Source organism: Syngnathus floridae, chromosome 20, assembly GCF_059516105.1.
Source record: "Syngnathus floridae isolate MCC-2025c chromosome 20, RoL_Sflo_1.0, whole genome shotgun sequence".
Classification (NCBI taxonomy): Eukaryota; Metazoa; Chordata; class Actinopteri; order Syngnathiformes; family Syngnathidae; genus Syngnathus; species Syngnathus floridae.
The window spans coordinates 1708251-1734599 of record NC_142432.1 but is presented as its reverse complement, the minus strand read 5'-3'; the positions used below and the strand labels follow the sequence as shown (position 1 = coordinate 1734599).

Genomic DNA, 26349 nt, shown 5'->3' with positions numbered 1-26349 from the left:
TTTAATAGGATGCGCCGTTATTCGCTGTCTCATCAGTTCAACGTGTTAGGCGAAAATGTGGATAGGTTTTATGTGACCGCTCACATTGAGGAGGCAAGTGTTTCAGATGCTACACTTGTTTGGAATGGAAAACAAAAGAGAGGAAAAACATTTCTTATTGAGTTTTGCACCAGGCCCTGCAATGTCAACAGTATTACAACCGTGATTAAATGCGCAACATATTTGTCTCCTCGCTTAAATGTGTTTTGCTGTCTTGTTTTGGGTGGTGAGTGGCGTCCTTGCATGTGTTGTGGCAGTGCATACATGCAAAGTCAGATTGTATGCATACAAAAAGTGGCTGGCTCGCAGGTTAATGGGCTTAACATCAAAACAAGACAAGAATGCCAGTGTTTTTTATTTCTTTTTTTTTTTGGCAAGGAGCTGCATTGCCGTTAATGACTGCCGGGCCTCTCAAGTGCCATCTCAGGCTGTTAGAATTTGGAGATAACTTTGAAGAGCTTTTTTTTTTTATATATATATATATATATATATTTTTTTTTTTGTAGGACAAATGCAAATTAAAAAGCATTAGTCTCCATTCATTTGCGGTCATGGGCATATAGGCCACTTTTGGTCTGAGGGCCACTTAAGGATGCCTTATTTCTTCAAATGACCTTGAAATCAAAGAAAGAGCGAGTTTTAATGATTTAGAGGGCTCTTAAAGGCTCGGCGAGAACGGCGAGACACGGCCTCATTAAAATTTTCATTTAAGCATTAAAAAAGCTTTTTGGTACAAATGTTCCTGCCAAGATGCTGAGTTGATAGGCAGACGAAACCGTAAGAATGGCCAACGTCAATGCATTTATTCGGCTCTTCATCAAAGATTCTATTAATAACAAGACATGCGTTTGGCTACTTGGGTTTTGGGGAGTGGGTGGGTGTGTATGTGTGTGAGTGATAAACGACCAGTTGTGGAGAACCGTGATTGGGTGCAGGCTCTGTGAATGACCTGGGGAATGCATAGTGTCTCTTTATATTTAGCTTCTATTTCTTCACCGGCTGCTCTTTTGTTGTGCCTGGCATCATTTCAGTTTGGGTGTGTGCCTTTGGCGATGTGCAAAGACTAACTTAACATGTGCCATCGCCATTTAACATTTCTGGACGTTCCCTTTTCCGAATTGCTCCAAAACCACCTGATATTCAAGTGACATCACACTGGACGGTCGTAAAAATATAGCGGGACAAAGGTGAGACAAAGTGTCAGCTCCCTTGCAACAGATGTGAAATATGTCAGATATTTTTCAGATTTGCTCGCATCTCCAGCCTCTCCACAACTTCATGTCGTCTTGTGTGTTTATCTATTTACAGCCCTGACAATCAAAAACAACAACAACAAACTACACAGCAGCCTTTGTGTCTCAAGCTAAAAAACAGGATATCAGGCTTTTGTCCGCTGGAGATGGCATCAAAAAAAACACCTTGTTTCATGTGTCTTAAGCAATCCCATCTTGACGCCTTCACGTGTTCCCCATGTGGGGCTGTGACGCTCCTCACAACACGTTGGGAAACGGCACGGAAGTCCCAGCGGGCAGCCATAACACGCTCATTTGTCGACATAGCTCTGCCGCACGGAGCCCCTGTTTGATTCCTCTCAGGTCGCCCCTCTACTTTCTCTCTCTCTTTCTCTCACTTCACTTCTATCACCTGCTCATTTTGCTGCGCCTATTTTCTTTCTTCCTCTCTGTCATTCTGTCTGTTGTCCTGTCTGTCTCCGTTTACTCCTCACGGGCCTCTTCTCACACCTCCTCCTTCGCTTTCACTTCAAAATACGTGCTAGTTGTCTGTGTGGAAAAATACCAGCGGTGATTGCATCTTGCAACAATGAGGCTGTGCGGGTCTGAAACCAAATCTTTTTTTTCACCTGTCGAAGTTTGTGCTCCATGAATGAGAATAAGTAGGCCAAAAATAGGCACAGAAACTGGGACAAAAGGTAGTAAGACCTCCCGTCCTTGGTCATGCACTATAAAAGCAATGGACTAAGTTGAACGTCAACAACAACCAAAAAACAATGTACCTTTTAGCCGCAATAAAACCCTGCAGATTGCATATTGGAGCACAGCCCCCACCAAAAAAGCCATAAATAATAATAATAAAAAAAAATTCTGTGTCGCGCATGTGAGCACAAGGGGTTTCCAGATTCCTCATGTGTAAAATGGTAGATGCATTGCAGCTGCTGGGGATGTATTTTGAATACAAGCCAGGTGGTGGTGGAGTTATTGATGGTACGTTCTTTTAATCACCATCCCCATGCCGAATTTGGGCTCACGTTTTAGTGGGTTTTAAATAAAGCTCCCCTAGACTGCAGGTAGGGGAAATAATGATAATAAGGGCAGAGAGAGACTTGAAATGTTTCAAAAGAATGTGGCCTGCAAAAGAACTTGTGTTTTATCTTCTGCAAAGATAATGAAAACTCAAATATATCAGATGCAAGGCGCTTCTAACGTCGATTTGATTGATCCAATTCTTGTGTGGAAATCAAGGCTTTGAGGCAAGGAGATAATTAGCAACAAACTTCAACCTGAGCAGTTTTGGGAGCGCATGAAACAAGGACAAAGCCTTTTAAAAAAGAAAACGAAAAGAAGACTTGAAAAACGTATGGATCTGCACCTGACTATCGCTACGCTTTGTTTAATTAATGAACTTCTGAACTACAGGGGGTCCTTACAGCTTATGCAAGGAATAAAAAGTAACCTGATTTTGTACGTCGGTGTTAAAGTCATTCAAACTTTTAATGCAAATATGTATTGCAATCCAGAGAAATAGCTCAACTGAGAATGCACTTCAAACCCAACATATAAAAACAGCACAAAATCAACATTCCAAGCAGGACTTAAATGATCCTCACCTTTCTACCGTTCCTCCGTTCTCCCCGCTAAGACTCAGCCAAAGGTGTGTATGTGAAATAGACTAAATATGTGATGATGAGCTGTTTATCCTTGTTAAATCCTGACAACATAGCAACGCCAATACACAAGTGGCCTCAGATGTGATGCTAGTCAATATCTATTGACAGGCAAATCAGCGTTGTTGTTCTTTGGTTCCGTCATTGTCCGGGCCTGATGCGTGTTGGGCTAAACTGAGAGTAAATGTGATTGGATTTTCAGTCTCTGTCATTAAATTCCCATGCGGGGAATACTAATTCCAGTATTTAGTGTGGTGATGCTAGGGCTTGCTTTCATCTTAAACTGATTCCAGTCTAATTAGATTGGCCATGTGGGGGGCGCTGGATGTATCCGTCTGGACTAATCCCTGCCTCTCTGTCCCAAACATTGTATTATCCAGAGAAAATCCATTGGCTGCAGGCTATTCAAAGCCAGATCAGCCTCTGCACTGTATCATGGAGAGAGCACCATGCAGTGAGGGAGGGTGGAACCTAATGGTCATGAGTGATGTATTGCTTGCAGAAAAGGGCCTTTTACAATTTACATTAGAAGCAACACACACACATTTCAGACGGATACTTACATACGGCATTTCCAAAATGGTGTCGAATGTCTCCTCGGTTATCTACATGGCAAAGCAGGTGATATTTACAAGTCAGTTAAGCCAAGAACAAATGATTGATTGGGTCAAGCATCTTTTTCATTCCAACATGTGAGAATAATCAGATGACAAAAATAAACGTGCGCTAACATTAGGGAACCCTGACACTGCAGTCGTGCCCACCAGGGTCGGCAGCTGTTGTTTTTTCTTGCCCTCCGCAGCCCTTATTTGGTAAATACAGGAGAGACTCGTTCTCATGTTATTAGTGTGTCTCATTCTGACCGATACATTTCATGCAATGCGGCTTAAGGTCTTCCGAGGCAGTACCTCGCCACACAAAAGCAGCATGGGACTCGCTTTTCTATATATTTTCAACTATTTAAGTGTATATGGTGTTCTTCACTGTCTGTGATTTAATGGCAGACCACAGTGTACAGGGGTCCTTCTTTAAGGCGTCTGAGAAGGCCAGAAACATTGAAAGGCCTTGAGCCATTGTTCTCCACAAAGGTCAAATGCAATTCAATCCCATAATATAGCAGGGGGGAGCCCTACCTTAGCAACCGCTTGCACTTGAAGAGTGGGCAACGGGAAAGGACCATTCAGTAAAACGCTTGCCCGCTGTGAGCCGAGCACATTTATCAAGGGCGACCAGTGAAGTCAGAAGGGAGCAAAAAAAAAAAAAAATAAGAAGAAAAACCTGGTTTTGAAGCTTTAACACGTCATGACCACTTCTCCACAGAACCAAGAGCGTTAGCGACAAACAATAAAGGGCACAAGTCATTCTTTGACACCTCGACGTAGAAAAAAAATAACCTGAGAGCTAAAAGTGGTTTGCAGATACAGTTTTTAATGTATCACAACAATGAGCAACAAACATACTTGATGAACTATTTCCAGAAGTTGTTCAAATACCATCTACAATAAACGTCATTTCAACTATGACAACAGGTCTGTGACAAATTAAAAAATAAAATAAAAGGTTCCAAAACCATGTTATTACCGTGATACGGTACAGTTGAGACCTCAAACAGTACAGTAACAAAAACTAATGCGACTACTCTCTATATATAAAACATCAATAACATTTTTGGTTTAGTTTATTTAAAGTTTTAGCCGTAGGGGCTTCTTCTTAATAAAACCTCAGGGTGCATTTCCTATGTTACCCAGATGTTGAAGAGTACATATTGAGTAGGATATGATTGCGCCATGAAAATCCCTTTGACATCCAGAAGAACAATTCCAATTTTCAACCTTTTGAAGGCTGTCCTCATAAACATGACACAATCCGTCCACTTGTTTTTTTTTTTTCCTTTTTTTTGTTTTTTTTAAAGTTCATTTTTTTTCGTTTTTGGCTGCTGTGCAGTTGCAATAACTATGTACAGTTGCTGTTGGACCATCCGTTTTGTTGGTTTGTTAGCTTTTACCAGTCCTTGGTGTGGAAAGCGTCCTGTCTGAGATGCTAGCATCTTAGCACGCGATGCCAGCAAGCGACAAGTTCAGTCTTAAAATGCTGAGCCACCGAGTGGGGGAAGGCAAAAAGCCAAGATGTGAAAGCCTTTGGAATCAGGACAGTCGCTCGTGTTTGTACAATGGCAAAATTGCACCTTGGGAGGCCAGAATGTCTCTTAGGAAACACAATCGAAAAGTGTCTTCAGGATTAAAGAAACTGATAAAATACTAAAAATCCAAATGGACAAAAAGCTCACACAGAAAATCAAAAACGGACATTTGCTTTAAAACTTTGGGAAAGAACACCTTTAGAATAAAACATAAGAGGAAATGTTACTTGATTTAATTGTTTGAAACAATAACGAAGCATGATTTGATTTAACCTGTCAAACAGTTGCATTACATGCTACTTGCTCATCTCAGAATAGGAAATACCAAAAAGCAATACATTTTTGCATTTCTTCATATTAATAAATTTGTACCATGCACAGCCAACTATGAATATGTACAACAGCTTTGCTCTTTTTGTTCACAAGCCTTTTTCTTTCATACAAATAGCCTTCTGTTACTTTGGAATGAATCACATCGTTTCAAAGACCAAACCAGAAAGTGATTCTTAAAAACAACAAAACAAAAACAAAATCAACTCAACACCTTTTGACAGATTCACATTCTTAGTTCCACAGCAAAATGAACAACGTAACGTAACAAAATTAGCAGAAGCAAATTAATTTATGGATCAGTATTTTGTCTGGTAGAAGTTTTGAGCGAAATAAATGGCAGGCAAAATACAATTACACAGTAGCAGCAAAAACGTTTGTAAGTTAATACTTTGCAATGTTGAAATTCTTTCGTTCAATGCAGATGATCACAAGTGCCCAGAGAATTGATGGGAGGATGTCCACCTATGGACTCACTAGCAGTACGTAGGTGTAACACTGTTTTCAGTCCTACAAGTACATGAAATTGTTAAAGTATACAACACAAATGCTGTGTTTTTTAAAGCAGCATATTTGCAAACAAATGATCATACCGTTTTTTTTTTTTGTGTGTTTTTTTTTTTTCTCAAACATCGTGACCAACTTGTACCTTATCAGTTTCAAGTATACAGTACTGCTTTCGTGGATGCACCAATTGTTAAATAGATTGTTAGGCGTCAATCCTGTTCGACATATGGACCAATATGCTGCTGCGATCGACACAAATAATAATTAAAACACATACGTACAAACATACAAAACAAACAAACGAAAAAAATCTCTATTAAATTAACAAATGGCCTACTTGTATGATAAAATGACAAATAAAAACGAAATAAGTGCACTATAGTCCAGACACAAGCAGGTACCGTAACAGTACAGCAATTCACCAGAAAAAAAAACAAAACGGTTCTATTCACATGATCAGAGAGTCTATCAAAACTAGAGTTATTACCTCTTCAGAAAAGGGTGTGAGCAGAGGTACAAGTGAGAAGGTTGGCACAGATTAGTATAGAGTACAATAACAAAAAAAAAAGGGGGGAAGGGGGGCAAGGAAATAGTTACAGCTTGTATTAAAAACTGGGGTCATCATACACATTTACTTCACCATCCTAAATTCCCTCAATGGCAAAAGCACACCACCGTCTTTGTAGGGCACAACTCAAAGAATATGCACATCGTCCATTGTAACAGTTATATTGTCTCTTGGTACTCTATACACACCAAGGAAATGCGTCCGATAAAGCTTGACATGTTTTGGTTATAAGCCAAGTGTACCCAGGCTTGCTGCTTTAACAAATGAGAAATGTTATGTTATCTGACCTGAGAATTTAAAGCTACTGAATTACACCTATCTAAAAACTAAGAGAGATTCTCTTTGAGGGTTCTGGATCGTCATCCCATACAGTACATGCTAGCATTTGGAAAACAATCCAGCTGAGGTGCAATTTGCTATCATGAGAGTTTTTGGCTTGAAACAAGGACCCCCTCCCCCTCCATTGAGGGAGCCTGTGGAAATTTTTTTTTCCTACTCCATGTTTTTGTATACAATATAAGCTCAGTCAAGCATCTGCAACAGTTCTGTCCATAACAAAACAAAACCAAAAAGAAAAGAAAAAAAAAAAAACATCAATCAATATCTTGCCAGCATATCAATATGGGAAAAACAATCCTGAGTCAATCATTTGGTACTGAATTTTTTTTGGGTTAAGAGAAACTTTGGAACTGCAGTTTTAAAAAGTCTTCTTATTTTTTTTTCTTTAAGCAAGGGATCCTTTTTTGTCACTCCTACACACTGAACATATCCATTCTGATACTACTGAAGCTCGCGTCTAGGCCAGAGGCCGGCTTTGCCTTGACTTCCAACGCGTTATCTAAGTCGTCCAGCTTCTGGCTTAGCTCATTGTCAGACTCATCTGAACAACTCTCGGTGGGTAGTGAAGTTGGAACCCCTGAGGTGCTGCAGGAAGTTGAGGTAACCGTTGACGGCGAGGATAGGGAGGGAGGAGGAGAGGCTGACGGGGAGGAGGAGGAAGCAGCTTTCTGGGCTGTGGTGGTGGCCTGGAACAAGACATTAGGCCAGGACTTCATGGACAAGCGAGACAGATGAGGAAAGGTGTTATTAGAAGAAGCTGCAGACTGCGAGGTAGATGTGGTGTTAGGAGTAGGGGAGCAGACAGAATGAGGTAATAATCTAGTATGCTCTTTGGCATTTCTCATTGCTTGTTTGATTGTTTTCTCTTTGTGCAAGCTCGACTGAAGGTGTTGGCCAAGTGCTTCGTTCCCATTGACGACCACATTGCAGGCGACGCACGAGTAGTTGCTCACTGCCTTTCGAAGCACCGTCTCTTGCGGATCACTCAAAGTGTGTCCAAAGTAGCACAGGGATTTTTGATGACGCAGCACAGAATCTTCGTCAGCAAAAATCATCTGGCACTTTCTGCATATAAACTCATGCTTGATGGACGGTACAATAAAAGCATCTGGAAAATCCTTGGTACTTTTGGTATCTGTTTTCGGTTCTTCTTTTGTGCTTTCGGTTGAAGAGCCCGTGTTGGTGTCATCCTTAGTATCATTAGCTTCTTTTGGTTTGAAAGAGTTGCTTGTGGTGCCCTTGGAGCTCTGGGACGTCTTCACAGCGGTCAATTTCTGGTGCTGCTTCTGCTGTTGCTCCAGCTGTTTCTGCTGCTGCTGCTGCTGTTGTTGCTTCTGCAGAGAATCTTGGAGGGACTGCTGGTACTGCTGATACTGCTGCAGAAGGGCGGTCGGGGAGAGACCAGCGGCCATCGCAGCTTGCGGGACTGCTGCAGGGCCGTATGGGAACAGGTTCTCCATCCCACAAAGCGGTGGGAAATACCCCCCCGGTTGAACCCCTCGCGGAAGCTGGGGTGAGAAGCAGTTTGGGAATCCAGGAAAGAAGTAAGGCAGGAATTGCCCTCCCAAAAAAGAGCTGGGATCACCGGCGGCCAGAGCGCTCTGAAGGGCCTGCAGCTTCGCCGTGTCCAGTGGAGGCTCACTTCCTGCTTTTCCTGCAGCTGGTTTCTCCCTCTTCTTGGCCACGCTGGGAGTCTCGGGCCGTGAGCTGCTCTCTTTCTCGCTGCCCTTTGTCTTCATCTGTGGTGGCTTGTCTCCTGTTGTTTTACTGTTGTCTCTCTCTGAGTCTTTCCCTTGCTGCTCTGTATTATTTACTGCTGCCAAAGGTGTGGAGGGAACAGGAGGAGGAGGAGGAGGAGGAGGAGGAGGTGGAGGAGGAGGAGGAGTCTGCAGAATAGTCTTGGTTGGGGTAGTGCTGAGAGACATGGCAGGAGATGGGGTGGCTGGAGTAGGGAACCCAAGCATGCCAGCACCAGGAGATGCTAAAGCTGAAATACAGTAGTATATAGATATGGAAATATTCAATATTTAGATATTCAATCACAAATTGGGGAAATTTGATGTAAAGTTACTACTTCATTTCTCTCTTTTTTAAACCTCTTATTCAGATTTTGTTATGGATCAAAACTGTCACATGTGCTTTAAGACAACAGCAGTCAGTCTTCATATAATACTATAAATATGCTCAACCAATCATTAGGAAATGAAAACAAATGAAAGAAAGCCATGATAAATATACATTTGTTGTACAAAAATCTCATTACCAATTCAACTCCGATGATGAAAATCATGCATGCATTTTACCAACCATTTGTAATTTCAAAATTGTATTTAAAAATAGGACTTTTCTTACTAACACCACTGCGGTACAGAATAAACAGCAGTATCGGGAGGATAAAACAGTGCATGATCAAGATCAGTTCATAAAGCTTCGAGTCTATTTTGTCATGGTTTGTCATACTAACTCACCAGGTGTGTTGGGTGGGAAAACAGGAAGTGACGATGGCCCGTTGACTCCAGGAAGTAGCACTGGCGGAAGGCCAGAGATCCCCGGGTAGCCTGAGGGCAGGCTAAGGCCATGAAGTGCGGTACTGTTGTCCACTGCTGTCTGTTGCTGCTGGCCAGGCAGAGTGAGTCCTTCACCGGCTTTCTTCATGCGATCCAGCTCTTGCTGGGCCATCAGCTGTCGGACAGTGGTTGGTGCTAGGTAGTCTTTTTCCCTATCCACCTGGTTGCCCAGGGTTTCTTGCACTTTGGTGATGTGCTGCTTGGAGAAGATGTGGTCTCGGATGGACATTCGCGGAGTGTACTTTATACCACACAAAGTGCACTCTGGCCTCGGTCCATCTGGGGAGTTCTGACTTATTATGAATGGCTTTCCAATGTTGATCTTGAATTTCTTTTCTTTAGCTCGGGCATTCTGGAACCACACTTGGACAACACGCTTGGGAAGTCCAATCTCATTGCCCAGCATCTCACACTCTTGCATTGTAGGAGTGCGGTAATCACTAAAACAGGCTTTGAGGACTTTGAGTTGCAGGTTACTCATCTGCGTTCTGAATCTTTTATGACCTGGCCTATCTCCAGCATTGGTGCCTTTACCAGACTTGAAGGGGTTACCTGCCCCAAATGGACTCGGAGAACTGGGATCAGTAAGGCTTGACGATTCACTCCTGTCGAGATCATCCAGGTCATCATCTCGGGAGCTATAGTAGGAGTCACAGTCTTTTCCGGAGAAACTGAGGGCAGGGCTCACCATACTGAATTGGAATCGATCACTGCCACCATCAGAACTTGACACCATGCCACCCTTGTTGTCAGTCAACTTGTCCCCTCCGTTAGCTGTGAAGCTTTCAACCTCGTTGTTGTTGCCCTCGTCTCCAGTTGTAGCATCGCTAATGGCAGTATTAATTGAGGACGTCTCATCAAAGTCCATCTTGCTAAGATCGTACGATGACAGATCTGCTGAGTTAACATTAGGCCCATCAGTTTCATCACAGTTTTCAGCTTTTAATGATGAAGGGCTTAAGAAGTTTTTTAATTGAGCTTCAGATGGTTTTACTGGGGTTGATGACGCAGTAGGCAACTCGTAGTCATTTGGCTCGGTCTTGGTAGGCAGCTGTGAGAAGTCAAAGAAATTATACTTTGGGCTATCACCTCTGTCATTGTCTTGATTCATCATTGGACTCGGTGGCAAACTAAAGCCTGCCTGCTTTGCCTCATGCCAGTGTCGAGATCGTATGTGACTATCTAGAGCTGACTTGGCTTTGAACAATGCCCTGCAAAAAGGGCATTTTTTGTGGGACTGGGTGGGTCCGATGGCTCGAAACTGACCCTTTCTCTCTCGAGCGCGAGTGTTTTGGAACCAAACTTGGACCACTCTCTTTTTCAAGCCCACCTCTCTTGCAATGTGATCCAACATTTTTCTCGTTGGATTGGAATCAATCAGGTATTTGTCATAAAGGACCTCAAGTTGTTCAGGTGTGATAGTAGTTCTCAGGCGCTTATCACGGTGTTGTTCTTCACTACTGTTTCCGCCATCTTTATCATTGACGCATTCGTCCTTCTCATCCAATTTTCTCTTCATTGATGCTGACCCTGCAGCAGAGGTCAAACCAGAACCACCTTGTGAAGAGATTTGGGAGAGGCCTCCGGATAATAGCTGGCTAGCCATTAGCGGGTTGTTTGGGTCAAATATCATATAAGGCATGTCGATAGGTCTTTCCAGGAACTGCGAGTGCAGAAATTGGTTCTGGGCTGCCAAGAAATGCATGTGTTGATGTTCCTGCCAGAGCTCCACTGTAGGGAATGCAATCTTACACTGGTCACACTGGTATTGAAGCATCTGGTGTGGGAGGCTGTTTGTGAGGGAGGAAAGGGCCAGGGAGAGAGGACTAGAGGGCACTGTGGCTGCCTGTGGCTGGGAATGCGGTCTCGACATTGGGGGCTGGGCAACCTTCTGAGGGGGTGGTTGAGGTGTGCAAGCTTTAGATGGCCTCGGTTCTGGTAGTGATTTGACAACCGGTGAGGGTGCGGTCTCAGTTTTAATTGGGTCACTTTCAGAACGAGGTTCAAAATCTGGTTTAGGAGAGGCTTTTCCAATGCTGGCACGAGGAGAGGCCATCACAGGGGAGCTTGAGCCAGAGCTGGTAGCAGTACCCTGGGAATGTTTGGGTGGCTCTAAAGATTGCTGGCTCATTCTAATTGGAAATTGATCATCTGCGTATTCTTCACATTGGTTTTCCTCATTGCCTTCCTCATCTTCGTCCTTGTAGCACAGCTTCTTCTGGTGAGTGATCAGGTCAAAGATGCGTGGGAAAACAATGTTGCACTTCTTACACTGGTACTGCATGTTGCTAGTTCTGATGTAACGTTCATTCGTCAGCTCTTTTTTCTCACTATCTTTAGAATCGGCCTGGTTCTCGTAGGTCTTACGGGCTTTCTGACGTGCATTCTGGAACCACACAACAATGACTCGTGTTGGTAGATTAAGGACGGTGGAAAGTTGCTCAATTTCATCATCCTTAGGATAGGCATTGGTATCAAAGAAATCTTGAAGAACCCTCAATTGGTAATCTGTGAATCTGGTTCTGGAAGACCTCTTGTTGATAGTTGACTCAGTCCTGTAGTATTCGTGACTGTTTAGCTGAGTCTCGATCCGGATGTCATCCAAAGTAGTAATGGGAGGAATATTAAAATTGTAGGGGGAGTCTTTGCTTCGCTGCCTCTCTTTGAAGAGGGTGTTACGGAACCAGTGCTTTATGACCTTCTGAGGCAAACCAGACTTCTCTGACATCTCCTGAATTTGCTCTTCATTGGGGGAATTGTTGATGTCAAAGTTGGCACGGAGGATTTTTAACTGGTCATCAGTTATTCGAGTTCGCGGTCGCTTAAACTGGGACTGGCGGAGGAAGTTCGGATCGAGCCCCAATTGTTGCTGGCAGAGTTGCGTAAGGTCGGTGGAGAGAGAATCCATAGTGGGCAGCTGGAGGGCCAATTGAGGGGGCAATCCTGGGTGCTGAACAGATTGCATCATGAGCGGTGGGAAAAGGGGCAGATCCAAAGGAACAGGAAGTTGCACTTGGGGAGGTGCAGGAGGAGCAGTGGGTGTTGGGGGAGGGTGTGGTGGCTGCAGTGGTGATGTCTGGTGAGTACTTTGGTGGGAGGTCTGATGGGAGACAGAAACTGGCGATGGTGTCGGCGTTTGCGGCTTGCTCATTGACGTTGAAGTCGATGGAGGTGTTGTCACCGGGGCACTCACAGGAGGAGGCGGAGGTGGAGGTGGTGGAGGTGGCGGTGGAGGCGGTGGCGTTTCGGGTGAAGCAGGGTTAATTGGGTAGAGTTTGTCATAGGCCTCTCTGTACTGCTGAGCAAACTTTTCAAGTTCTACATATGGGAAAAATTGACTGTGCACATGCTCTTGGTGGCTTTTGAGAATAAGCATATTGGAGAAGAGCTTTCCGCACATTCCACACTCAAGCTTATCAGTGTTCATATCCATTTGTTCATTTCCATCTTTATTTTTCTTTTGGTTCTTCTGTCTATTTTCATTGTACTGGATGACCAGTTCGAATCCAAAATTCTCCAACAGTGCTTTGGCTGCATTACCCCTAGCTCCTGACACAATACGAGGAGGAGGAATCAATGGTTCAGAGAATTTGGACTTCTTAATATCTTTTGCCCCATCCATTAAAGCGTCACATCCGTTTTCCAACTTTGCTCTGTCTTGTTTTTCAAGGTGGTCTTCTGCCTCTTTTGACATTTGGATATCTGAAATGGATGCATTGGTGGGCTCCATTTTGGGTTTTTGGTTTAGGATTTGTTGGTTCTTCTGCTGCTGAATCTGTGACTGTGTCTGAGAGACTTGCTGCTGCTGCTGCTGCTGCTGTTGTTGTTGTTGAGCCTGTTGCAGTTGATGCTGCTGTTGCATCTGCTGCTTCAAATCTTCTAGGAAGGATCCCGTAAGACCTGGCATTCCAAAAGCTGCAGCTGAATGCAGAGCAAGTTCCGGACTTAGATTGAACTCTGCTCCTGGGATGTAGAAGGGGAATAAGAATTGCGGTTGTTGAAATTGCAGCAATGCTTCTGGGGTCATTGGGAAATGAGGAAAGAAAGCTGGGTTGAGAAATTGAGGCTGGAAGAAAGCAGCCTGCTGCTGCAGTTCATGTTGAAGTTGCATTTGCAGTTGCGCTGAGGACTGGGCCGACTGGTGGCTGCTTGACTGCGCTGACGCATGGTCGCTAGCTTGTTTGGTGTTGCTGTTGGTATTAGTGTCTTTGGGTTCCACAGTATTTTCTTTATGAGCAGATGTTGCTCCACTTGGAGCCGAGTCTGTGTTGCTGTTGTTCCCTTGTGTGCTTGGAGCAGGACTTTTTGCCGGCACTGGACCACTAGTGCCGCTGCTATTACTGCTCATTTCAGATTTGGCCGTCCGAGCTTTAGTCTGATGGAGTACGGACCTCATGTGAATCTCTAGTGTTGAACTTTGGCTATATGCAACATTGCAAATATTGCATTTGAATGGTTTGTTGTCAATGTTGCTGCTTGTTTCTTGGGGAACTGGGCTTGATGCCTCTTGAAGGACTTTTTTCAACTTGTGCAGATGGGATACTGAATTATAGTGGACTAATAAAATATTCTTCTGAGTGAAAGACTCCTTACATACTGTGCACTTGTAAGGTCTTGAAGGATCTAAAAATTTCTCCATCGTAAAGTTTGGCCCCTTCCTAAATGGCAAGGTCCGTTTTGGTTCTGCTCCCATGTCATCTATCAGAGAGCTGCTGTCACTTCCGGTAGGACTGGGTTTTTCTTCCTGATCCATTTCATCATCCTTGTCCAAGTCATGCTCAAATGCCTGAGCTTCCTCCAAAGCCCTGGCTTCACTCTCAGTGATATCGCCATTCAGAGGGAGATTTCCAATCAGCTGCTGCACTTCACCCTCAGTTAGTTCAGGATGTCCATTCTCTAAATGCTTCCTGAGGGCCAGGAATGTCCTGAAACTACGCTGGCAAAGGCTGCACATAGTGGCTGCTCTGATGGCATGGTACTGGGAATGTATCTGGAGCTTCTGCATTGTCTTGAATGCCAGACTGCAGTGATTGCAACGATACTTGTAGACATGGCGATCAGACACTGACAGTTGCTGCTGCTGCTGTTGGAGCCTCTGGAGTTCACTGAGATGATCCTGAAGCGTATCAGGGGACTTGCTGTCATGCCCTAACCCGCTTGTTCTTCTCCAGTCTGGAGCCTCTGAGGCCTCCTTTGGGGGCTTCATTTCCTCACCTTGGAGGTCTGATTCATTCTTATCTTGACTTGCCGATTCATCTTTTGAAGTGTTTCCTTCAAGGAGACAACACAATTTAAAGGTGTTAATTCGGAATTGAAGACCTATGCACAGATGATGTGATTAAAAATATTGGTCAGACCAACATACAGTATTTGAAGTGTTGTTTACCTTGTGATTTTCCAGATTGATCGAGAGATGCTGATGAATCGATGGAAGTCAATCCCTTGTCTTGTCCAATTTGTGGATGAATAGAACTATTTGAGCCTGTTGTATCAGGTCCAACAACCTATCAAGAGCAAATAGTTTCTCTTTCATTACGACAGCTTCAAAATGGACAGCGTCAAATGTTAAATGACAAGGAAGGGTCAGCTCCAATTTCTGACCGTGAGGACAATAGTTTCAAAGACAAATGTGCCGTAAAACTTTTGTAATTGCCAATGAGGACAGCGGGGTCACTTTGTCTTTGTGATGAAATTATGGCATGCAATTACAGGCAATTACATGGACACATGCACACAGGCTTTACTTACCGTCATAATGAGCTTTTCAACACAGTCAGGTGCCACACTGTGAAGGTGGGTGAGATGCAGCTGCAGGTGAATCTTGTTGCTGAGGACATCCTGACATAGTGGGCAGCGGATCACCGGCTGCATGGAATGCTGGGACATAACGTGAAGCTGCATACGGTTGGCATCTTTACTGCTGAAGTTGCAATAGGGACACTGCTGAACCTAGAAGAAAAGAATTTGGTGGTTTTAATTACTATATTCGCATGTAAACCAGCCAGATGAACCCATTAATAAGATGGCTGGAGATCTTAAGAACTGCAATGGGTTAAAATGCTCAGGCATCTGGGACATGGAATCTCCATACCTCTATTACCATGTTTTAAAGTTGTGTAGTGTCCCAAGCTACGTCACCAGGCACTCATTACTGAGAGTACGCGGAACATAGCTGCCACTCTACCACCTGTCTTAATAGAATCCATTTCTGAAATGACAAAGTCTTCCACCCTTATAGGACCCAGACGAGCTAATACTCCATAATCTAATTTATAAATACATTTTTTAAAGAGATGCAAACTGGGGCGCCACAAGATGAGTATAGGTATTCTATTTCAGAAGATGATGACTTTCCTGATATTAAAAAAAGCTCCACCAAGGAGGGAATGGAGGTGTTTAACCCTTTCCCAAAAAATGAAGCTTACCATCTTTTTATTTTCTGTACTGTTTATTCTGTTCAGGGTCAAGGCAGGAGTTGGAGTGTATCCCAACTGACTGGGTGAAAGGCAGACAATACTCGGAATTGATTGGCAGTCAATAACAAGGGTTGTGAATGGAGTGGGAATTGATCTCACTTCAACAGCGTGAAAGTCAGCTACTACACAACCAACGGCATTGAAACCAGAGTGACTAGTTTGCCTCAATCACTTCACAGGTAGAAATATTGGATGTATAGTCATCTTTATTAAATAGTATGTTTTAATACAGTCAGCTATCCTGAAAAATAAAAAAACTCAGTCAGACATCAATATGGTTTAGCAGACACAAATAAGCCTGCAGTTGTGTTGCCTTTGAAAACAGTAACAAATCTCTCAGTGCACCTCAAACATTTTGAGGATGAGCTACATCAAACCTTCACACCGCCTGGGGATTTTTCCAACATAGTTCAACTTGTGTCACACAACTGAAAGATTCTGCAAAGCCGTACCTGCTCAGCGGTAGAGCTCCTCGCTTCAACAGATTTGGGTCTTTTGGGTGGACTTTCAATTTGTTGATCGGGCTGGAGTGAATGTTTCACCGCTGTGTTCTGTCCACTCGATTCTTTGGATGTGGCATTCACTCCTTAAATGGGGAAGAGAAAAAAATCATTTTAAATAAAGCATGAGTCATGAAACAAACCTGGAACTGTTCAAAATGATAAACATTATTCGAAAATATTTTGTCCATTTGTTTTTCATTTTACAGAAAGCAATGATACTCAATCTATGATGTCTTCATGTACTGTGGATACAAAGACATTTCAAGGAGACGTATAGGTGATCATTTAAAAGCTTTGACACCGACGCAATTTAAGCTTACAGGCACGGGCTGCATAACTCATGCATACCCCTAACGCACACACTTCCTGCCTTGAGGCCATGTGAAATGGAGAAAACTCAGGCAGACTCATTATCACAGCACGACATACATTAAATGTTATGGTAATATTATACACTTCATTAGATCATATACATTTCCCCAGCTGCTTCAACTGTGCCTCTGTCTGCACAAGATGCAACATTTTTTTGGGGGGGGGGGCGTTGGTCACGGCTGGTGGTACAGTAGTGCGTGTGTCAATTTGTACGTGCATGTGTAAGTGTGTATGACGTTAACAAACAGCGCCCTGTATGGGGAGATCAGCCTCTGGTTGTATTTAGTGATAAATCTTTCATTAGCTTCATCCTCACATACAAGGCACTGCAGCTCAACACAGCTGGTGCAAAACAAAGACCCGGCATCAGACCCCCCCCCCTCCCCAAGTCATCATCCACAAACCCCTCCCATGCCTGGTCACTCAAGGCAATATGCGAGCCTCACTCTTGCGAATCAACGCTTCACGCTAGATGCACAAAGGGAAAAAAGGGGGGGAATCAAAGCGCTGATACGTGGAGAGAAGAAGGAAAAAATACATTTCATATTATTCCATGCTCATGTTTTTATTGGGTGCATATCAATTCCTCTGGCCCGTTCATGCATTTTAATTCTGTTGCATTAAGTAGGCGTTCCACTTATTTTATTTGTAATCCCCTATATCTGGAGCCTGAAATATTGGCCTGTCAAGGGAAGTGACAAGAGAGAAAGGGGGGAGGAAGAAAAAAAAAGGGGGGGGGGGCACGCACACAAGGGCACAATGTGAATTTCCAAGAACATCCGAAAATTGGACCGCAGCTCAGAATAGCAAGGTAATCTTGTCTTGCGCCGCTTGCCAGGGCCCCTGCAGGGCTTACATGCGTGTTGCTGTGCATGTATGCGTGTACATTGTCTTCCATGACAGGCCTCCTGCGCCACTTTATTGCAGCCATCATATAAGCTGACCTTTCGGCTCTCTAGCGCCCAACCTCTCCAATTCATTATGAGCAATTCTAATTTCAACTTTCAATTTTTGCCTCCGTCTTTCAGTCAATTTGCAACTAAATTGCATTCTTGCGAGTGGAGATGAGGCGATTGTCAGACAAGAGCCCGCAAACACATTTACATGGCGGACGGGAGCGAGGCCACACATCACCATTGATTACTGTCAGAGCGAACGCAAATGTTGGTGTAATGGCCGCACGCTTGGTTGTGCGTCTGTTTTTGATGTCGATTTGTCTCGGTACTTTCATCAAGAAAAAGAGTCGGTCTAACCTTGAATGCCGAGAGAGCCGATCTCTCTCTGGCCACTTAGGAGATTTAAATGGCGAGCCCTGCCGGTGCATAATGAAGCCGTTTGGAGAAATGCCTTCTAAAATCGAGTGTCCTTCAAACATACCTGAAGCCCAATTGTGCACAATGGGGTAAAAGCACAATTCAAATAGCAGCGATGATTTTATGGGAGAAAATCAAATATCCATTTGCTGCTTCTTGCTCTCAAAGTCTGCATGGCAAGAATCATTAAAAAATAATAATGGGGGTGAGCGGGATCCAGAAGATGGCAACCACCCCCCTCGTTTTCCTTTGTCTGCATCCTAACACTTAATGACTGCACTTTTCCCCTCCTCCCTCTTCTTTGCCGTCCACCATCCCTCCATCCTCATGTGGACTCCACCAGCTGCAGGCCAGTGAAGCGGAGGGGCCGAATAAACCTGACACCCCGTAACCACTGCGAGCCACCCCTCCCACACGCCACCAATGACAAATGTCTGCATGCAGCAGGACCTGGCTTGATTAGATGAATCAAAAGGAGATTTATGACACTCGCCCCCCTTTTGCATTTCAGGGGGGGAGAGCGCAGCACACTCGCCACCCATCTTTATTTGCAACTGTCAGTGGTGTTTAGGGTGTCACGGATGCGCACTTACAAAGCAAGTGCGGTCGCAGATGGAGTGAAGTAAAAAGCAGTGGAGGGAGGGAGGGAGGGAGAGTGGGAGAGTGGAAAAAGAGAAGCATGTGAGATTGTCTTTTCAATAAAACTGCATCTAGCCTTAAAGTAAGTATTATATACCTTCTTTTTCAGACTATCTTAAATTTTTGCAAAAATCAACACGGCCAAATTTGGACAATAATCAACCATAATACTGTCGTTGATCAAATACGGCTCTCTGACGGAAGTATCAACATGGAGCCTCACTTTCTATTAAGAATATAATGTGATTGTTTGCGACAAAAAACTTTTTCATTTCGCACAAACTTAACCTACTCTGACCTTGCGCGAGCGACTGAGCAATTAGAGCTCATTCCCGACAATGTCATGAAAAGACGAAAGGCTCCACAACTTAAACGGAAGCAGGCTGGGTGGCGGCAGCTTGGATTTAGTATTCAATTTAGCACTGCTGAGTCCTGGCAGACTGGCTAAGGTTATGAAGCAGTAAATCTACAAGGGGGAGCTGGCCAAAATGGGCCATGGAGGGTCGGTTGACATGATTTACTTGTCTCTTGCTCTGGGGTTACGCATTAGGCTGACCCTGGTCACTTGATAACATTACAACAACACACAGTGAACCCCAAACTCCCACCAAAGTACTCAGCGGGTTGTAGAAGGAGAGAGGAAAGAATGTTAAAAAGCAACTGTCTTGCCATTTACGGGAGTTTTTTTTTTTTTGAATGACTTGCTTTCTTTTCTCTTGCATCTGATAAGAGCGATGAATATGAACAAGGCCTTGTCACATTTGACAAATCGGCTATGACACACAACAAGCTGCGGTTAAGAAAAAACAACAACACAGAATAGCTGCAGGCCTATCATTAAACATGCTAATATCGTTGATTTATTTTAATTTCATTTCAGAGAGACTGAAAACAAGTGAGCCCTCATCTCCAATTTGCGAGATGGATGCAAATAAAAAAACATGGAATACATGAAAATCCAATCTGGTTTGTGTGCAAAATCCTTTTTGTTATCTACACAATCCAAACTTGTATGCTTGTAATAAATTTGACTGCGGGAGCAATGAGTAATAGTTTTACTAATTTGAAGCAGGTAGATAATTGCAAATTTCCTTGGACCGCAGGACAGGCTCATTTCCATGCTGGGGCCTTTTGTTTAGTTGGTTATTTATAAGAAGTAGGCCCTTGAGCCATGGTGACATGCGCCGTCTACTCACACAGCACAAAGCTATCTGGAAGTAATCCACATCAGGGACATTTGCATGGAGAATGTAACATGGATTATAATTAATCTAAAGTGACATGGGATTTAAAAAGACAATGTAAATGAAGCTGGGGAAAAGCCCACTCTGCCTTTCCTGGCCCCCCCTTTTTTTTTTGCCATCTCCCTCTTCCCCTCTGCATCTACTATATGCCCCCTCTTTGTTTAAAGCGTCTCGGAGATGAAGTGTGCAAGAAGCAGACTGCTCACTTGGCCACACTGTAATCCCTCCCCTCCGTTGGGAATCACACATACACACATTTGAAGCCACTCACACACTGGAGGCTGAGGAAGGGCTCGCTAAATTCTACGACTTCAAGTTGGGGAAAGAAAGGGGGGAAAATGCGAGAAATACAGCGAGAGAGAGAGAGAGAGAGGTGAGAAATAGAGAAAGTGATAGGGGAGATAGCTGGTGATATAGAGATAGAGAGAAAGAGATAAAGAGAGAGATATAGTGATAGTGAGAGAAAGAGAGCTGGAGAGAAACATGGAAATATAGAGAAATGGAGAGAGGGAGAGAGAGAAATAGAGCGAGTGATGGGGAGATAGAGAGATAGCTGGAGAGATAGATGGCGATAAGAGGGAGGGAAAGAGAGCGAGAAACAGAGAGAGGGAGGGATGGGTAGATGGATAGATGGATAGATAGACAGACAGACATACACTTTGTTCTTTTTTTGCACGTGCGCAGTGGTGTTAAATGACATTAGCAGTAATATACAACGGCGAACGCATGGACGGTGGTTTCCCCCCCGCCAGTCGCTCAGATAGGACTGTCAGAGAGATAGAGCTGAAAGATAGATGACGAGCCAAACTAATAGGCCCCAGCCTCACTCGGCTCGCCTTCTGCCTCATTGAGCCTCACATTATGGAGCAAGGTATGGCATGCTAGGATGCAGGAGAGGAGTGGGGGTTACTTTCAGATAAATGGAGGCGAGGACTTGGAAGGTGTCTGCACGGTTATTGTGGGAGGGGAAGACATTAGGGAAGGAGAGAGAGAATTCCATCCGATGAAATGGAGGCGCGGGGTGCCATGTGATATTCATCCCCAGCAGTGGATTTCCATCTCATACATAAACGACCACATGAATTCTTATTTGGGTAAATCACATCGAACAAAGGCAGGGCTACCCTGACCACCCAACCCCACCAGCCAGAATGTGCATATCGTTGCTCCGAGTCATTCTTAGAAATTAAAAGATGGATTGAGCGAGAGAAATCAAATGAAGGGTTGGTGGCATAAAAAAAAAAAAATAGTGATTGCCAAAATGCAATATTAGAAAAACATACACAGCAGCCACCTCACCCAGCCCCCCATCTAATCCCGAGCTTATGAAAAATTAATATGTCATCGGAGAGGGCACAAGAACGGGAAAAGATTAATGCAAGGCGCTTATAAATTACAAGCACGCAAACTGATTTGATTAAAAAATAATCTGGGGCCTGGACATTGCCTTGTAATAACCACAACTTGTCCTTCTCCTTTTTTCTCTGTTTTCCTCTCTCTCTTTCTTCTCTCTCTGTCTCACTCTCGCTTTCTGACAGATGGAAACAATTAAAGCGGGTCACATGGAGGCTAGTCAGCGGCGTTCACATGTTACGCACACGTTTAAAACTTACTCCTGAGTGAACGCGAGGGAAAGATCACTTGAGAAAGATGGGATGCTTTAAACTAGGAGATGCATGTGAATGCACGCCCGTGTGTGTGTGCGTGTGTGTACTCACGCTCAGTTCTTCTGCTGTCAGTCAAGTCTCGGTCAGTGAGGTTGGATGCGGGCCTGGAAGAAGAGCCAGGAGGTCTCTCACCATCCTCTGCGTTCTCCTCTGAAAATGCAACAAATGCTAAATTACCCATGATGCTCTGAACATAGAAGAAGCGGCGCTAAAACTGACAGGAAGCTGACACATTGAATGATGCGTTTACATGCGTTCCAAACAATTATCGTCTCAAGCAACATAAGTCAAGTTGACTCACTGTACAGTCTGTATCAACAGGAAAAAATACTTTAACATGTGCGTTGTTAAATATAGCCCTGGCCTGCCGCTTCTAGAGGGGGAAACATAAAACATCCAATGCCTGACGGAAGGGGCAGGACATTTCAAATATGACGTGAAATTATGTAGCACGTGTGAACTGCATATGGAATTCTTGTAACCGGACTTTATCCTTCTTCTTGAAGAAAAAAAAATCTATATTTACATATATATATAAAAAAAAAATATATATATATGCATGCTTACTACTATTAGCAGATTAGCCTAGCCATCTCTGAGAGTTCAGCCCCTTGTTTGATAATTCTGTGTATCTGCAGTGTTCTGCCAGTGGATTAAAGCCAGTGTGTGTGTGTGTGCGTGCGTGTGTATACGTGCATTTGTGTGCAAGTGTGTATATGTGTCGCCAGCACAAGCTAACACTAATCCTAGCCGAGCTCCAGCGCTCCCTTTCATCCAGCCATCATTTGTCTCCGGCTGGGCTGATGTCACTTTGTAATGAATTTTGAGCAGTCTGAGAGAGGCCAGATAACCAGGCATGCGGGCACGCTCGCTCACGCACACACACACACACATGCACATCCGCACACACACATACATGTGCGTGTGCATCTCCACATCCAAAGCCCTCCTCCATTTCAGAGCTAGCAAATGAATAAAAATCCCAAAGTGAAACACTTGCAGCCAGGCGTCAAATCACACAAACTGAAACGCACACATACACGAAACCAAATTCACATAAATAGAAAAAAAAGCAAAAGCATTAAAACTGTCATGTCTTCTTAATGTGTGTGTGAGGGGTGGAGGGAATGTATGGTAAAGGGTTCCTTTCACTGTAAACCGCCTTACTCTGCCACAAAATGAGAAAATCAAAATAGTGCGTGTGCATGTGTGTGTGTTGAGTGACAAAAAAGGAATTTGAAAAGCGGTTTTCATTTAAAAGCTGTGAATGTCCTGAACAAAAATGTCCAACTTTAAAATCAAATAGTCTTTCCATATTTGTATGAAATTCAACATTAACAGTGCAACAAAAAGGTGCACTGGGGTCAGCTTGCAAGACGCATACAATCATTTTGGCGATTGTACGACAAGCCCGGAAACATGATATCATCAACCCTTTTGAATACAAGACATGCGAAAATAGACAATTGCACACAAATCGAGAATTGTGAATCATTTCTAACTGCTGCTGCATCCATCTTTGTAAAAAATCCTCTAGGGGGCACTCTACCTGTAAACGCAAGAGAACGAGAGACACTGCAAAGAGAAGAAAGAGGAAGGAACGGGATAATATGAGAAGAAAGGAGAAGGCCATCATCTGGGCTTCATCAATGTTTTTTTTTTTCTCGCTCTTTTACCCCCACCTCCCTTTGCATTGGTTAGATCAGTGGCAAGTGTGTGTGTGTGCAAACGGGAATGCGTTTCCACGCTGAGGACATTCCCAGACAAGCTCTCTCAATACATCAGCACAGTGTCTGCCCTCTGACTGACCCTGACAGTTACACACCACATGATGGTGTCGATGCTATGTGTGTGTGTGTGTGAGTGTGTGTGTGTGTACCCCATTGATCAAGTGAGTGAGACAGTGACCGCATGTGTTTGCATGTGTGCTGTCATAAGCAAGTGTGTGTGTGTGTGAGTGTGAAAGATCACTGACGATCAACTTAATCGCAACCAGAGCAAAACTTTCACGGCCACCTTCCATCGCCTCGTGCACATGCACGGACACACACACACACCCACAATTATACACAAAGACGTATACAAACACACACACACACACACACACACAGTGGGTCAGGCAGTGAGTGTGATTTTGGATTTTGGCAGCCCGACGAGATCCTCCTTTGATGTGGCTCGGCCGGAACATTAAAGCCGGCCGGTGAGCTGGATTCTAACCACGCAGCCCGGGTCCGATTACCCCGGGCGACCAACGACAGCCTATATTTAACTGTTAGAAGAGGAAGAAGAATTAAGTGATTCTTGATCAGCAACACACCCAAGCCGACGTGGTTTTACATTTAGCTATTAATTGGAACCACTGGCCGTGGCCATGAATAAATAAGAAATCCTCAAGGGCAACCTTGGACATCTTTAAAAACAAAAATGTTCTGCCTTTTGTCCCCACACAAATTGTAGGACTGTTTAAATGTATATCTAAAATCCTTTTAATGTGTGCAGCCATGGCAATTGCTTTTCCAGACGTCTGATTGGCAAAATTGGGCTTCATCGGCAGAAAATGTCATTCCATTTATTTTATGTTACTGCAAGATAAACATTTTTTTTTCTATTACCTGCATATGTATGACCAAAAGAAACATTTAGTTAACTTCATTTTTAAGTATTAGTTCAAGATTGCTAGTCCACTTCCATGACAAGTAAAAATGATGCACGAGGACTCAGAGCAAGAAAGAGATGTTTGGAAAGAAAATAGAAGAATAGACATATGGGTGATGAATGCAATGGAGGTTGTATAGTATGTGTGTATATGTGTATGTGTGTGCGTATCTGTGTCTCCGTTGGCTGTATAATGACCTGCTCTGAGACCACTCGCTCCCCCTTCTGTCTCCCCCTAAGGGCCCATAACCACCATGCCGGGTCATTATGTGCCCGGTGGAGGACTCGGTTGCACAGCACAACAACCACAGAGAAATAAGACGCCAACAAACAGGACTCGGAGACTCCAAAATGGCTGAATTCATTAGTGCGGGCCAAGTTGCCACTAATTTGCTTCTTTAGGGTCTCATTAAAGAAGAAAATGAGGAAACCTTATACATGTGTGTATGTATATACTTGTTTATACGGTTATACGGTACCACAGTGTGTGTGTGTGTGCGTGTGTGTGTATATATATGAGTATATATATATTTATGTATATATATATATATATAGTATATACTGTATTCAGAGCTATTGTAGAATGCTTCATTAAAATCAGCACTGTCGTGATAGAAGTTGGAAAGTAGTAATGGGGAAAAATAATGATGTATTGTTGAACGCGCTAGATGTGAAGGCCTGAATTGAAAAATGTGTGGACATAACTCAAGATTTACATCATGCACTTTAAAGGTTTGCACAGTTAAGTTGTGCATAAGTTTTAAAGTGCAAATACAAAACTTACATGACAACTTTCTACCTTAATACCAATTGTAAAATAATATAAAATTAAAGATAGTTCATGTGTCTAGAGTATGAGGAAGTACTGCAGCACTAACGCCCACCATGTCTCCCCCACTTATCGCTGATGTTGATTTTGATTTCTTCTTACAACTCCGGTCATGTCCCTTGTGAGACTGCATGTGAGAGTGCACAAATGCAAAGAGGGGCCCTGTGATGTCACATTTCAGTGCAGTGCGCGTGGCTCCAGTTTGGCCTCCCGGTTCTAAAGGGGAAAGCTTTGAAACACTACACTGTCCCGCACACGCACGCACGCACACGTACACACATGCAGTCGAGGGCCAGCGGTAATCGTGCCAGAGTAATAACCTTATAGACTTACTGATCTCCTTCCCTCCTGTTCTCTCACCCTCAAATCTTTATTTACCCAACTCTCCCTTTTACACCCCTCCCCGCCCATTCTCCCCGTACCTTTCTCCCTCCCCCCCCAATTTCAGCGCGTTTAACAAGCATTTAGATCTTAACCAGATGTTGTTAATGTAGCATGTCTAAAATACTAAACATCAACCCAGCAGAGAGGGGCCGCAGCTCCTGCACAACAGGGCCTGGGAATAACTCACACACATGTGGAGCCTTCACATGCACACATTTACGCCCACGTAAAGTTTCATGTATTTAATGTAGCGTTCCACAGCCCACATGCTAACATGTAAACACACGTGTTTCCATGCGCACGTTCAAACACACCCTAAGAACAGCAGAATATATTACGCCAGCAAAATAAAAAAATTAGCTTCAGCTCAACCTGGAGCGTCAGACAATAGCATTTAACACACTCCTGGTGTGACTGTCAGTGACGGAATGCGCTGAAAAATTAGTTTTGTGTGGAGACGGGGGGGCGAAGAGGGTATGCTCGTATCAGCAGCTTCAAATTTGCTTTGTTGTTGTCAATTACGACTTCCTGAGACACCATATTGTATTTCATTTTCCCTCAAATTGCCCGCTCTGATGTCTCGCGGGCAACTAACAAAACGTATTAATGTTCCTAAAAAAAAAGGAATTTGAATAAACATAACCTAGATTAAAACCTCGCTTCTACAGAAATAAGCCGTTGTTGCTCGTTAGGAGAGGGGGGAGGTTCACTTTCAATTCTGCATGAATGAGAGGTAATGTATAGGATTCTTTAATGCCAAATACAAAAGAGGGGATAACAATATGGCGTCTGCGGTGCAACACCTGGCCTTATACAACAATGCTGACACGCCAACTATACACCTCCACACACACATAAATACCTGCGTCTTACAC

At 43.7% G+C, this 26349-nt stretch overlaps 1 protein-coding gene across 2 annotated transcripts in view; it reads right to left on the bottom strand.

The window, feature by feature from the left end:
- Positions 1 to 4349: 4349 nt before the first annotated feature.
- Positions 4350 to 26349, bottom strand: part of zfhx4 (zinc finger homeobox 4) — a 69129-nt gene continuing 47129 nt past the window's right edge. For both annotated transcript variants that reach the window (XM_088363362.1, XM_088363361.1), the window contains exons 7-12: positions 21658 to 21756; positions 16321 to 16454; positions 15141 to 15341; positions 14779 to 14896; positions 9294 to 14663; positions 4350 to 8812 (exon numbers count right to left, since the gene is read on the bottom strand). In XM_088363362.1, coding sequence (XP_088219488.1) covers positions 7239 to 8812; positions 9294 to 14663; positions 14779 to 14896; positions 15141 to 15341; positions 16321 to 16454; positions 21658 to 21756 — 7496 coding nt within the window. In that variant the 3' untranslated portion in view covers positions 4350 to 7238. The remainder of the gene's footprint in view (positions 8813 to 9293; positions 14664 to 14778; positions 14897 to 15140; positions 15342 to 16320; positions 16455 to 21657; positions 21757 to 26349) is intronic.